Source organism: Aotus nancymaae, unplaced genomic scaffold (genome assembly GCF_030222135.1).
Source record: "Aotus nancymaae isolate 86718 unplaced genomic scaffold, 86718_ANA_hifiasm-v0.15.2.pri h1tg000210l, whole genome shotgun sequence".
Classification (NCBI taxonomy): domain Eukaryota; kingdom Metazoa; phylum Chordata; class Mammalia; order Primates; family Aotidae; genus Aotus; species Aotus nancymaae.
The window spans coordinates 2527743-2541145 of NW_026988625.1; the positions used below are offsets into that span (position 1 = coordinate 2527743).

At 51.2% G+C, this 13403-nt stretch overlaps 1 protein-coding gene across 1 annotated transcript; it reads right to left on the reverse strand.

The window, feature by feature from the left end:
- Positions 1-4929: 4929 nt before the first annotated feature.
- MIF (macrophage migration inhibitory factor) lies at positions 4930-5904 on the reverse strand. Its single transcript, XM_012454120.2, has 3 exons — positions 5606-5904; positions 5248-5420; positions 4930-5120 (listed from the first exon to the last, which is right to left on the reverse strand). Exons 1-3 carry the CDS (start codon positions 5711-5713, stop codon positions 5054-5056), a joined length of 348 nt encoding a protein of 115 aa, XP_012309543.1. The 5' UTR covers positions 5714-5904; the 3' UTR covers positions 4930-5053.
- Between the last annotated feature and the right edge of the window lie 7499 nt (positions 5905-13403).

Consider the following 13403-nt stretch of genomic DNA (forward strand, 5'->3'; position numbering starts at 1 on the left):
AGTGTGTAAATCTTTCCTTATTGTGTGCACTTATTTTATCTTACTTAAATCATAGAGGTGATTTTCTTCTATATCATCTTCTAAGATCTTTGTGTGGTCTTTTCTTTATGGCTCTAATCTTCATAGAACTGACTTTTCTGTGGGATTTAAACAGGGTCCAGTTTGATCTTTCTCCTTACATGGTAGCCAGCTTCCCAGCACCCCTGGTTGAATTGTTCTTCTTTTCACGTGGATTTCAGTGCTACCCCAGTCTGATATTGTGTCCATTTGTGTGGAGAGGTCTGTTTCTGGATTACCGTCTTTTCCATTGGTCTGTTTGCCATGTTCTGATTCCACTTTGCCTTAATTGTATAGCTTGACAATGAGTCTTGACATTGAGAAAGCAAGTCCTCACACCTTGCCTTCTTCAAGAAAATGTTTTGACTCTTTTTGGTCATTTAGAGTTTCATATAAATGTTAGAATTAGGTTGTCAATTCCCATAGAAAAATCTGTTGGAGCCGGGCGTGGTGGCTCACGCCTGTAATCCCAGCACTTTGGGAGGCCGAGGCGGGTGGATCACGAGGTCAAGAGATCGAGACCGTCCTGGTCAACATGGTGAAACCCCGTCTCTACTAAAAATACAAAAAATTAGCTGGGCACAGTGGCGCCTGCCTGTAATCCCAGCTACTCAGGAGGCTGAGGCAGGAGAATTGCCTGAACCCAGAAGGCGGAGATTGCGGTGAGCCGAGATTGCGCCATTGCACTCCAGCCTGGGTAACAAGAGCGAAACTCCGTCTCAAAAAAAAAAAAAAAAAGAAAAGAAAAGAAAAAGAAAAATCTGCTGGAATTTCAACTGGGACTTTGCTGAATTATCAACCAGATAGGAGAACTGTTACCAGCACAATATTATCTCCAATCCAGAGACACGGTCAGTCTCTTCATTTATTTAGGTCTCCAATGACCTTAAAGGTGTTACTTTTCTCTACAGAGGTTCTCCTTAGAGTACATCTTGGATTCATTTCTAGGTACAAGAAACTTTTTAAAATTTTTTAAATATAGACCAGGGTCTCACCATGTTGCTCAGGCTGGTCTTGAACTCCTGGCCTTGGCCTCCCAAAATGCTGGGATTACAGACATGAGCCACTGCACCCAGCCAGGAAATTTATTTTCTATTGCTTGCCCGCAACCCCTACCACATCTCCTGTGTCTGCATGAGATCATATATTCTGTATGGTATCTGTAAAGTCGTATCTTATTCTGAGAAATATCCATTTCTGCATCAATACTTTTCGCATGTATTCTCAATATATTTTGTCTTGTCTGTCTGGTATATAGGCTATTGTAGTTACTTGACCTGTGCCAAAATGTTAAATGTGTAAGTTCTTGTCCTTCATGTCTTCTTCTGGCTTTTTATTCACTAATAGTCATCAACATCCTTACTGTCAATGTAAGAGATGTGCCCTCTCAATACTCTGATATGGCAGTACAGGGATTCCAAAGCAGGAATCTTCTTTTTTGGTACTGTGTTTTTCGTTTTGGTTGGCAGTTCACTAAGGACTCATCCCATCATGCTATGAGGGACTCTTCTTGGAAACAGGGTTCCTTTCCAGACTCTTCTCAGCAGGTAGCTCTCACTCCTGCTTTTCTGTAAGATGGGGTGCTCTTACAGATGGTTGGGGTTTATAGGCTTAAAGTTACTCACCTCTTTTTATAAGACATTATTGCCTTATTTTTTTTTTGAGAAAACAAATTCTAGAGAGCCGGGGGTAATCTGTTCCACAGCCCCCAGTATGGGCCAGTGTCTGGCACGGTCTTAGAGGGACGGGACAGTTGGGCAGCACCCAGGGGTTTGGTCTAGGTCCCGTTGCTTGCCGCACAGCCAATCACTGCAGGGAAGAAGGCTTTTTTGGGTGCTGCAGCCAAGGAGAATGCGTGATATCTTGAAACCATCTTCCTGACCGACTAAAATGGGATGGTTACGTAGCAGTGGAAGGGATATAGCTATGCTTGGGAAGGAATTCGGGAAGGGTAAGAAAGCGACCATGATGAAAGAGGATCCAGTGTCTCCTTGTCTGGAGGCAGTGATCTGGTGAATTTGAGAGAGGATTACCCTGTGGAGGGAGGCCACAGGACATAGCCTTCTCTCTGGAGCCCTTTGGCATGCTTTGAATTTGAGCCATGTAAATCTATTACCTATTTATTAAGCTGAGAAGAGAGCTAGGTACACAAGAAGCCAAGTCGCTGAGGGATATGGGGGATGAGGCTTCTCATTCGTAACCTTTCAGTTTGGTGCCCTATCTGGCTGTTTTGGGGGCTAAACTGTGAGTCCAGACCCCATGGTAACCAGATGAGGGCTGAGGTTCCATGGCTAAAGGGACAGAGTCAGTTTCTGAAACTGACAACCTCTGTCTCTTTTACATGGGCTTCAAACACAGAAATGAAATGGCTTGGCCTCACTCGCCAGGAGGGAAAATCTGGGCAGTTGGTTGGTGGGTTGACATTGTCCCCCACATTAGCCTTGGAAATCATGCAGGGAGGCCCAGGCCTGGAGGACTAAGACTTGGCTTTGCCACTGCTCAGCCTGGAAAGGGACTGAGATGGCAGAAGAGGGCTTTATAGAAATCCTGGAAATCTCCTAAGCTCCAGTGATCAGCTGATCTCTCCCAGGTAACTGGAAAACCACTCTGATATGAGGGTTGGTCCTGTGTTCATTTAATCTACTGCATTAGAGGCAGTAGGGTTGTCCCATTGCCTGCCCTGCTAGCTCCTGTTAGTGGTTAGAGCCAGCCCTTCAGTGTGGGGCTGGGGGGAGCAGTTCACTGGGAACGCATTTCAGTTGCATCCCACCAGGGGCCGAATACGGTTCACTGGCTGCACACACCGGCCTCACTGGCCTCCTAGCATTTCCCGGCTCCATCTGGAGACTTCTAAGTAGATACTTGACCACACTTCCTCATTGTCTCTTTCCCTACCACCATATCTACTGCCATCAAGGCTGGCCATGCGATAGGGGTCAATGGGGGCAGGTGTGGGATGCAGCAGCTGCCCTCTCCAGCAGGCAGGCTGGTTCTAAGTCCCAGGGGTCTTGGAAACACTTTGGGCAGGGCGAGTGGATAGGTAGGCCCCTGACCCACATAGATACCCACTTTGTCCTTGGAGTCAAAGGAGCCACGACCTTGTGGATGCCCCCAGGGGGCCACAGAACCTCAGACACTCACCTGTTTTTGGAGGGCAGATCTTCCACCAACCCTCCTGCCCTCACACAGCAGGTGCCCAGCCTGCCCTGCCCAACTCCTTGGCCCTCAGAGACTCCAACTTGCTCATGTGAGGCCACAGGGCCCTTGTAGGGGGCATGGCATTGAGTGTACGGTCTTGCCCTGGACCCTGGGGTCAGTGTCCTCATCTGTGAAATGACGGAGTTGGACTAGATGCTCACGGGGTCCCATGCCCCTGCTCTCCCTATGGGCAGCACAGCTGAAGACTGTTGAGGTGGGGTAGGGGTTGGGGGACCAGCCAAGGCTTGGTGGGGTGTGGGGCCCAAAGGGGAGGAAAAAGGTTGTTGTGGGGGGAACCTGCGGGTCTTGGGCAAAGCTCAGCCTCAGGCCTTTGGAGGCTGGGGCTGGGGGGACCCAGGAGCTCAGGGGATGTGACAAAGACCAGGGCCGAGGAGGGTGCCTCTTATACCACAGGTACTCCCATCCAAGAAGGAAACCTCAAGCCTGAAGCATGGGCTCCACCGCCCACCAGGTGGGGGGTCTCTTCCTCACACAGTTTGACTGCCCTGGGACCTGCAGGGTCAGCCCTGGAAACGTGTTTCTAAGTAACACTTAAAACCTAGAGGTGCGGGACAGACAGGTGTGGGGCCTATAATGCGGCCTTGTTCTCCATCACTCTGGTGGCACCATGTTACCTGCTGATAAAGACTCCTGGCCTACAGGGTGACCCTCACTGCCCTCAGGGCCACTGTTTGCAATGGACGGACAGCCTAGCAGGCCTTTAACCTCATTTTGCAGGTTTCGGGAGTGCCTCAGGGTTCCTTGGTTTTCGGGAGGAATTGGTGCAGAGCCGGGACACAGGGGAGCCAGGCTGGAATGGTGTTGCGGGTGGGGTCAGGGCTGGGTTGGCAGCCCTTTTGTCCAGCCTTTCCCTCCTACCTTCCAACAGGAAAGCCCCAGTGTGTTTCCATATTCTGGGGTATGAAGAGATGAGGAGAAATTGGCACCCTGCCCTGGGCTGCAGACTCTGTATCTAAGGCACTTTGCCGCCCGAGGCAGATTCGCGACTCCGGACGGGAACCCATAGTTGAATCCCTTCTACCTAGGGGTCAGCACATGGGGTGCCACAGGTGAGGCTGGAAAACGGGGAGGAGGAGTTGGAGTTGGGAAGGAATCTGAGGTCTTCTAGGCCTAGACCTTTCTTTCAGCCCAACCTTCCTCAGCCTTCTTGACCGGCAGAGGGTAGCCAGAGGACAGAAAGATTCTCCCACCCAGAGCAACTCACTGCAAACAGCTGTGTTAGGGAACGTAAGGAGAGTTTGCAGGCAGGTGGATGGGGGAGGTGCAGTTATTTGTTATAAGGCTCTGTCCACCCCGGAACCCTGAGCCTAGGTTCTGCTCCCCTCAGCCACCCAAACCTCACCACAACAGTTCCCTGAGGAAATGAGCCGTGGGGTTTCCATTGGGACCATTCGTGTTTGCCAGACATATCTGTAAAGCCTTCCGTTATGTTTGGGTGCGGCTGCACACGCCTGTAATCCCAGCATTTTGGGAGGCCGAGTTGAGTGGAGTGTGACTCCCCTGCTTCTCTCAAGACCTGAGTGGAGGCACAGGCCACCTGCTCTCTCCTCCCCTCCCACGGCATTCCTTGGATTAACCGCGCCTCTGAGGATGTGAGATGTCCCTGTCATGCCTCCATGATGCGTGAATATGTAGCCATTGTGACAGCAGAAACTTTCTCTAAACCGTTTATTTCTCCCCACCAGAAGGTGGAGGCGGGCGGGCCTAGAATACAGGGTGAGGCGGGTTCCCGGGTCGGGTCAGTGCAGACAGCGAGGGGAGAGGCTGGGCGCGGCTCTTAGGCGAAGGTGGAGTTGTTCCAGCCCACGTTTGCCGCGTTCATGTCGTAATAGTTGATGTAGACCCTGCGGGTGGAGGAGGCTAGACTCAGCGAGCGGCTCAGTCCCCGGCCCGGCACCGCCGCCACCGCCGCCTCCTCCCCCACTGGCCCCCCGCGCCGCCGCGCCGCCGCCCCTCCGCGCCCCAGCGTACCTGTCCGGGCTGATGCGCAGGCGCTCGGCCAGCAGGCCACACAGCAACTTGCTGTAGGAGCGGTTCTGCGCGCCGCCAATCTTGCCGATGCTGTGCAGGCTGCAGAGCGCGCACGGCTCGCTGGAGCCTCCGAAGGCCATGAGCTGGTCCGGGACCACGTGCACCGCGATGTACTGCGGGGGAGGGGCGCGGTCAGCGAGCCTCAGCTACCTCGCCGGGCCTCGGCGTCCACTTCGGGCCCTAGACACCTCCTCCTCCCGCCCTGTCCCTGCCCCCTTCGGGAGTCGCTTCCCCAGCCCCCAGCGCAGGACCCCTTCGTCCAGTGGGCACCCCCTCTTCCCGTCCCCTCCCAACTAACCTGGGGCGGCTTGCCGGTGGCCTGCGCCAGCTGTTGGGTGAGCTCGGAGAGGAACCCGTCCGGCACAGATGCCCGGGGCACGTTGGTGTTTACGATGAACATCGGCATGATGGCAGAAGGACCAGCAGATCCGCGCAGAGACACAGACGCACGCACCGCCACACCGCTGAGCTACGTGCCTGAATTCTCGGATACGGTCCCGCCTTTTGTGACGTCACCGCCGGCGCCAGGCCTCTTCCCTGCGAAGCCCAGGCTCCGCCCCGAGTGGAGACGTGACCGCCTACCTCAGCTCCGCCCCCCGCGGCTCCGCCCCGAGTAGAGACGTCACCGCCTGCCTCAGCTCCACCCTGCGGGACCGAACCGTGGGCGACTCCAACAGCTTTTCCAGCGACCACCGCTAGGCCCGGCTCACCGTCCCTAGCGGTTCTCCACGTGGCGGCTCGAAATCGGCCTCTTCGGCCTCGCCTCGGGTCTTTCTTAGTACTTTCAATAAGTCACCGATGTTAGTCGCCAGGAGGCGCTGTGCCAGGTGTGGGGATGCGGCGGTGAACCCGGAAGATGACCCTTTCCCCTTCCAGAGATGAAGCCCAGTTCATTCCACTGCACGCCCTGAGCCCTGTACGTCCTAAATCTTCGGGCCACACGTCCCCAAGGGCTCCAGTCCCGCACGCCTGAGCTTGTGTGTTTGAGATGGGGAAGGGCAGTCATTGCTGCAGGTGAGAGGAGAGCTGCCCCTGCGAGTCACCATCCAGGGAACTTACCTGAACCCCTGCTCTTCAAAGAGGGTGAGGATGCTGGGAGGCACCAAAGGGAGGGAAGTGAGGTCCAGACCCGGTTCAGTGTAGGTAACGATAACAAATAACTGAATCCAACATAAAAATTCCACAGTGAAAAAGTTACCAAATTTTGGTAAAATACCCTGTTGAATAATGATGCAGCTATAAATCAGAAAGAGACCTATATGTATTTATGATATGTATCACCAAATTATATTTTATATGGGAAAGCCAGTCAGGGAACAACACACAAAGCAGAATTACATTATGTAAAAATATGGGCATGTCTGTCTCTGTGTAAGTGCATGTGGATGAGTGGGCTGGGAGCTGGTGGCGATACATTTCATTCTATAGACCTAAGCAGTATTTGAATTTTTATAACAATAGCATATGTGTTTTTTATGTGATTTACTAGAAACAATTAAATTTCTTGAGTTGTAAAAAGGTTTATTTTAAACCTATGTAAAGGTACATAAAGATCATCATCATTCAGAATAACAAAACAGAACAGCAATATAAAGACAGATAGATATTAAAGTACAATATTAAATACTATAATATTCAAGATATTAAAATCATATATCTACATCTATATGCATATAAGAATGTCAATAAATGATATTAATGTCTAAAATTGTAATTTTTGCAGACCTCTGAATATATTAGAAACCACTGAATTGTACGCTGTATGTGGGTGACATTTATGGTATTTGAATTATATTTCAAAGTTCTGTTAAAAAATGAATGGCGGCCGGGCATGGTGGCTCACACCTGTAATCCCAGCACTTTGGGAGGCCAAGGCAGGTGGATCACGAGGTCAGGAATTTGAGACCAATATGGAAAAACCCTATCTCTACTAAAAATACAAAATTAGTCAGGCATGGTGGCGCTCGCCTGTAATCCTAGCTACTCAGGAGGCTGAGGAAGGAGAATCACTTGAACCTGGGAGGCAGAGGTTGCAGTGAGCTGAGATCGCACCACTACACTCCAGCCTGGGTGACAGAGCAAGACTCTGAAGACTTGCTATTCTAGTGCTAAGTAAGGGATGGTTCTATTTAAAACGTAAACTAATAGTTTCCAGTAGATTCCCTTAAAAAGATTACAGCAGGGATTTCCAGATCACCCCCACTTCTACCTTTTTATGACTTTTATATGACTCAAGGCCCATCTCAATTTCAGATGGGGGAAATATTTACAAATCATCGATCTTGTAAGAGACTAAAATTTAGAATATATTTTAAAACTCCCAAAATCTACAACAAACTAAATAAAAATCAGACAACTCCTTAAAAATGGGCAAAAGACTTGAATATCTATTTCCCTAAGGAAGATACACACACAGACAATCACACAGGAAAAGCTGCTCAAAGGCAGATCAACCACCAACATCAGACCTCCTCCGCCAGTTCCAAGAGAATGTACTGGAAGTATGGGCCGAGACAAATTCCCCAGGCTTGGCAAGTCACCGTACCCCAGTCGTGGTCCAGCTATTGGCAATGGCAACTCCATTCCAGGTACGACAATATCCCATGAGCCATGAAGCCAGATGGGGAATTGCTCCACATGTAACAAGACTCCTAAAAGGAGGGATACTTACTACCTGTAAGTCCCCCTGGAATACCCACTTGCTCCCCATCTTAAAATCAGGCACAAAGGACTGTCAGCCCATACAGGACTTAAGGGAAGTAAACAAATGAATGGAAACTGTCCACCCTATGGTTCCAAATCCATACACCCTCCTAAGTCTCTTGGGCCCAGAACACCACCATTACACTGTTGTGGATCTCAAGGATGCATTCTTTTGCATCCCACTGGCCCCTGTTAGCCAGCCCATATTTGCTTTTGAATGGACTGACCCTGATACTGGGGTTTCGGGGCAACTCACTTGGACAAGACTGCCTAAGGGGTTCAAAAACTCCCCCACTCTGTTTGATGAGGCAGTTAGCCAAGATCTTGCTGCCTTCCGAGCTGAGTTCCTCAAATGCATCCTACTCCAATATGTGGATGACTTACTCTTGGCTACAAAAACCCAGGAGGCCTGTAAAGAGACCACCCAGTCACTATTAAAAACCCTATAGACTTTGGATTACCGGGTCTCAGCTAAAAAGGCCAAACTCTGCCAACTGAAAGTTACTTACCTGGGCTATATCATAGAGAAGGGCAACCAGGCACTGGCGCCCAGACGAGTCCCAACAGTGCTGCAAATACCTACCCCCACCATAAAACACCAGGTTCGAGAGTTCCTTGGAGTGGTGGGATATCGCAGGCTGTGGATTCTAGGATTTGCCAAGATAGCCAAGACCCTGTATGCCTGTACCGGAGGAAATCAGCCCCTGGCTTGGACAGAAGTAGAACAACGGGTTTTGACAAACTTAAGACTGCCCTAACCATGGCCCCAGCCTTGGCCTTGCCAGACATCTCTAAACCCTTCCAGTTATTTGTACATGAAAAGCAGGGAGTCGCTAAGGGGGTGCTCACCCAGACATTAGGGTCATGGTCCTGGCCAGTCACTTACCTTTCACAAAGACTTAACCCCGTAGGCTCTGGGTGGCCAGCTTGTCTGAGGTCAGTAGCAGCTACAGCCTTGTTAGTAAAGGAAGCAGACAAACTAACCTTGGGGCAGGAGTTAAACTTAGTGGCACACCACGCAGTGGAGTCACTACTCTGTGGAACTCTGGGAAAATGGATGTTAAATGCCCCCATAGTTCAATATCAGGCCTTACTTTTGGACCAGCCCGGCATAACATTTTTAAAGGCTACAGTTTTAAACCAAGCGATGCTGCTACCTGATAGCGAGCCAGAGAAGCCCATACATGACTGCCAACAGATGATGGACGTCCTCCACACCGCTCGACCGGACCTCACTGATGTCCTCCTACAGAATCTGGAGGAGGTACTGTATCTGAATGGCAGCAGCTTCATGGTCGATGGAGTCAGGTATGCCTGGGCAGCCGCGGTCACTCTCAATAGGGTTATTTGGGCCCAGGCCCTTCCTCATGGAACCTCAGCCCAGAAGGCAGAACTCATAGCTTTGACAAAGGCCTTAGAATGGGTGGACTGAAAGACTGTCAACATTTATACGGACGGCCGGTATGCCTTTGCTACGGCTCATGTACATGGAGCTATTTATAAAGAAAGAGGACTACTTACCTCAGAGGAAAAAACCATCAAAAACAAAGAAGAAATGCTAGCCCTACTAGAGGCTATATGGAAGCCCAAGGCAGTGGCATTAATACACTACAAAGGACACCAGAAGTGAGGGGAAATAGGGTGGCTGACCTACAAGCCAGACAGGCAGCCTTGGGACCAGTAAAACCTCTGACTCTTCTTGTAACTCTGCTGGCCCCAAGCCTGCCCACCAACCCTACGTACTCACCTGATGAAGAAAACTTCGCTAAAGAACAAGGGGGCACACAAGATTCCACAGGATGGTGAATTCTGCCAGACACAAGGATTCTGGTCCCCGAGGCTCTAGGATGGGCCCTAGTTAAGGACACACACCAGGCCACTCAGAACAGACCAAACTAACTGAACTACTACAAGCCAAGTACCACGTTCCCTATTTACATAAACTTATCAAGGAAATCACTACTCAGTGTAAAGTATATGCCCGAGTAAATCCGGGAGAGAACAGGTCTAGCCAGGTAGGAGTGAGACTCAGAGGGACTAGCCCTGGGAAGCACTGCGAAGTAGATTTCACTGAACTAAAACCCCCAGTAAATGGCTATAAATACCTCCTGGTGTTTATAGATATGTTCTCTGGATGGGTCGAAGCCTTCCCCACTAGGTCCGAGACTGCTTTGGTGGTCACAAAAAACTATTACAGGACCTTGTTCCTCGGTTCGGCCCCCCTCTAACACTGGGGTCAGACAATAGGCCCGCCTTTACTGCACAAATTTCTCAGGGCCTAGCCAAAGCCCTGGGTATATCCTAGAAATTACACTATGCCTGTCATCCCCAGAGTTCGGGACAGGTCGAACGAATGAACCAGACCCTAAAAAAAACCCTGACAAAGTTTATCCTAGAGACCAGTGAAAACTGGGTCAGCCTGCTTCCTTTTGTCCTCCTCCGTGTCCAATGCACACCCTGTCAGAAAGGCTTCTCCCCTTTTGGAATCATGTTCCGCAGGCCCCCTCCCTTACTCCCCAGACCCGCGGATACCGTGCATGCTCAAGTCCGTAATTATACACTCCTTAAGTCCTTACAGGAGCTCCAGTCTGTTCAATCCCAGGTACACCCGCTCATTAAGGACACCTGTCCCACCCCATTGGACGTCGAAGGCCAGCCGACACACCCCTTCCAGCCTGGAGACTCTGTCCTTGTTAAAAGATTCGCCACCTCCGGCCTCACCCCACCATTGGAAGGGACTCTACATGGTTATCCTGACCACACCCACCGCACTCAAGGTGGACAGACTTAACAGCCTGGATTCATCACACCCACGTTAAGACTGCCCCACCGGAAGGACAATGAAGCATCAAATACTCATCCCCCGATTCACTAAAGCTAAGACTTGTGCGCTCTTCACGGTCACCACCCTCACACCCTAATCCGTGCTGTAAATCTCTATCATCATCCCTCTACTGGTTGAATTAGGTATTGCTGGCTTCACAGCAGTTGGAAAAGCAGCTTTTATAACTGGGGACCAAAATTTTAAAACTTTCTCTCAGCACATACATACTGATTTAAGCCACTTGGAAAACTCCATTTCCCAACTCGCTGATCAGGTTAAGTCTTTGGCTAAAATGGTCCTCCAAAACAGGTGAGGACTAAATTTGTTATTCTTAAAACAATGGGGGTTATGTGCCGCCCTTAATGAACAAAGTTGCTTTATGCTAATAGGTCAGGCCTCATCTGGTCAGACAAAATCTCAAAACCAGAAAAGAACTTCGAGAAGCTCCAGAAAGTTGGTATCAAAAAAATGCTTTCCTGGTCCCCTTGACTCACTTCCCTCCTTACAGGCCTGGTGGGACCTCTGGCCCTACTCCTACTGGGACTCATGTTCAGCCCCTGCCTCCTAAATCAACTGCTCAGGTTCATTAAATCTAGGGTAAACTCTGTAAAATTAATGATATTAAGGTCTCAATATGGGCCCTTAGAACAAACAAATGATACTAACCTGCTGGAGGAATCAATGATTTAATTCTTGTAAATAAAACAAGGAGGGAATGTGACATGGTAAACGCCCCATAAAACTGCATACCTCAACCATACCTCAGCTTTCTGTTGAAACCGCTCTCTGTAACCCTGATATGACAGGCAAGCCCTCCAAACCCACGCTATCTTGGCCCCTGCGACTTGTAATAAGTAACTAAGGTCTGTAATTTCCACCCTACCCAGGCAGTGTGTAAACTAATGCTTATCTTAACTTCTGTGAACCACTTAGGTAACAATCGGAATGCCCAAAGTCCACTGGCCCTCACAATGTCCAAAGCCCCTGGACCCCACCCCCGCCCAGGAGATGGTTTATGGGCATAAAAGCTCTTGACACCCTCCTCTCCAGGCCACGGGTCGGAGAGACACTGGTCCTCCGTGGTCGCAGGCAATAAATGACCCTCTGAATTGACTTACTTTTGTCTCAGTGGTGATTCTGTACTCGCTCGGTTACAACACCAGGGTCCAGCAACCTTGCTGTGGCCCACAGGCCGACGCTGGGTGTAAACACCTGCCTATGCACATCTGAGCCTAGCACCTAACGCCACTGTACATACAAGCACCATATTTTTGAACAATTGACGACTTAGTTAAGTCTCCAAGGTGGCTGCATTTATGCAGTTCACTCAGGTCCGCAATCCCTCATCTGGAACACCTGGCCTGGGCAGGTATGAGAATTCAGACCTTTCCAGATAGCGGGAGGGCATGGAGCATTCAGAAGAGAGGCCTGGGCAGTGAGGTATTGCTGTCCCAGAGGCCCTGGCAACCATTAGTAAGCGGTGAGCGGGACGCATGCGCGCGGAAGGAAGGGCAGCGTGCTCACCGAATGGTGAAAGAGAGGCTAGCACACACGCAGGGAGCGGTTGAGAGGAGCGAGCCTGGCGAGACAGAAGCAATGGCGCAAGCGCAGTCCGTTGTGAGGGTGACCGCACAAACTGAGGGTTCGCGCAACTCTAACCTGTGGCTAGGACTGGGACCTGAGACTCAAGCGCAGACGCAGTGGAGCGCAGAGCCGCTAGACTGCCGCGGAGGGCGCCTGAGGCGCATGCGCAGGCCCACTGCGTTTAAGAGGGGCTGGGTGGGGCCGGGGGTAGCCCCGTGGGAGGGTCACCTGCATTCCAGGCCGTAAAGACGGCTCCACTCTCATTCTCCATTCGCCTATCCCGCAGCACCGAGGCTGAAAAGCCAGTCACTCCTTGCTTGGCTAAGCCCCAGCCTCATCTCTGAAGGCCAGAAGGGAGCGCTGGTCCAAGGTCATGTCGGCCTAGCCCCTGCATCCGCCCCGCTAGGTGCCAGCAAGCGACTCTGCTCGCCGCGCTCCCAAGTCCTCCCCCGAAATTCCGGCCCTGGTCCCTCGTCCCACTCCGTCGCTGCAGTCTCTGGACTAAATGCCTGCGGGTCCCTGTCTCTCTCTGGTCGGACCTCGGACGCAGCCCTGTGCGACCCCCTGCCCCCGTCGCCCCTGCCGGCCGCCAGAACCTAGGAGGCCCTTGCCCCTGGGCGCTCTTGGAAGGGCCAAGCCCTTGATTGTGCACAGATGCACCCCCACCCCACACACATTTTGGTTCAGGTGTACCTGACCTTTCCCCAGAGGAGGGGAAAATTAGGAAGGACCGAAAGACAGATTCACCAGTCTGCGGAGTGCTCTCATCTGGACGCCCTGGGCAGAGCGAGAGACGGCGGAATGCGGGGAGGAGAACCGGTCTCGGGCTGCCTCCAGGGGATCCTCTGCGTGAGAGGCAGGTCCGGCCTATAATGGGGGCTCTTGGAGGTGAGGAACCAGAGTCCACTGGACTGGATTAATCTTTTATTCCTCAGGGCTTCTCAGGCCCTGCATGGAATCCAGGAGCTGGACAAAGACCGACTGA

Bases quoted from the DNA above. Each gene is read 5' to 3' on its own strand.
- MIF (XM_012454120.2), bottom strand. From the start codon at position 5,713: ATGCCGATGTTCATCGTAAACACCAACGTGCCCCGGGCATCTGTGCCG. The intron at 5,421-5,605 runs GTTAGTTGGGAG...CCTCCCCCGCAG, and splicing joins CCACCGGCAAGCCGCCCCAG to TACATCGCGGTGCACGTGGT. The intron at 5,121-5,247 runs GTACGCTGGGGC...CTCCACCCGCAG, and splicing joins CTGCGCATCAGCCCGGACAG to GGTCTACATCAACTATTACG.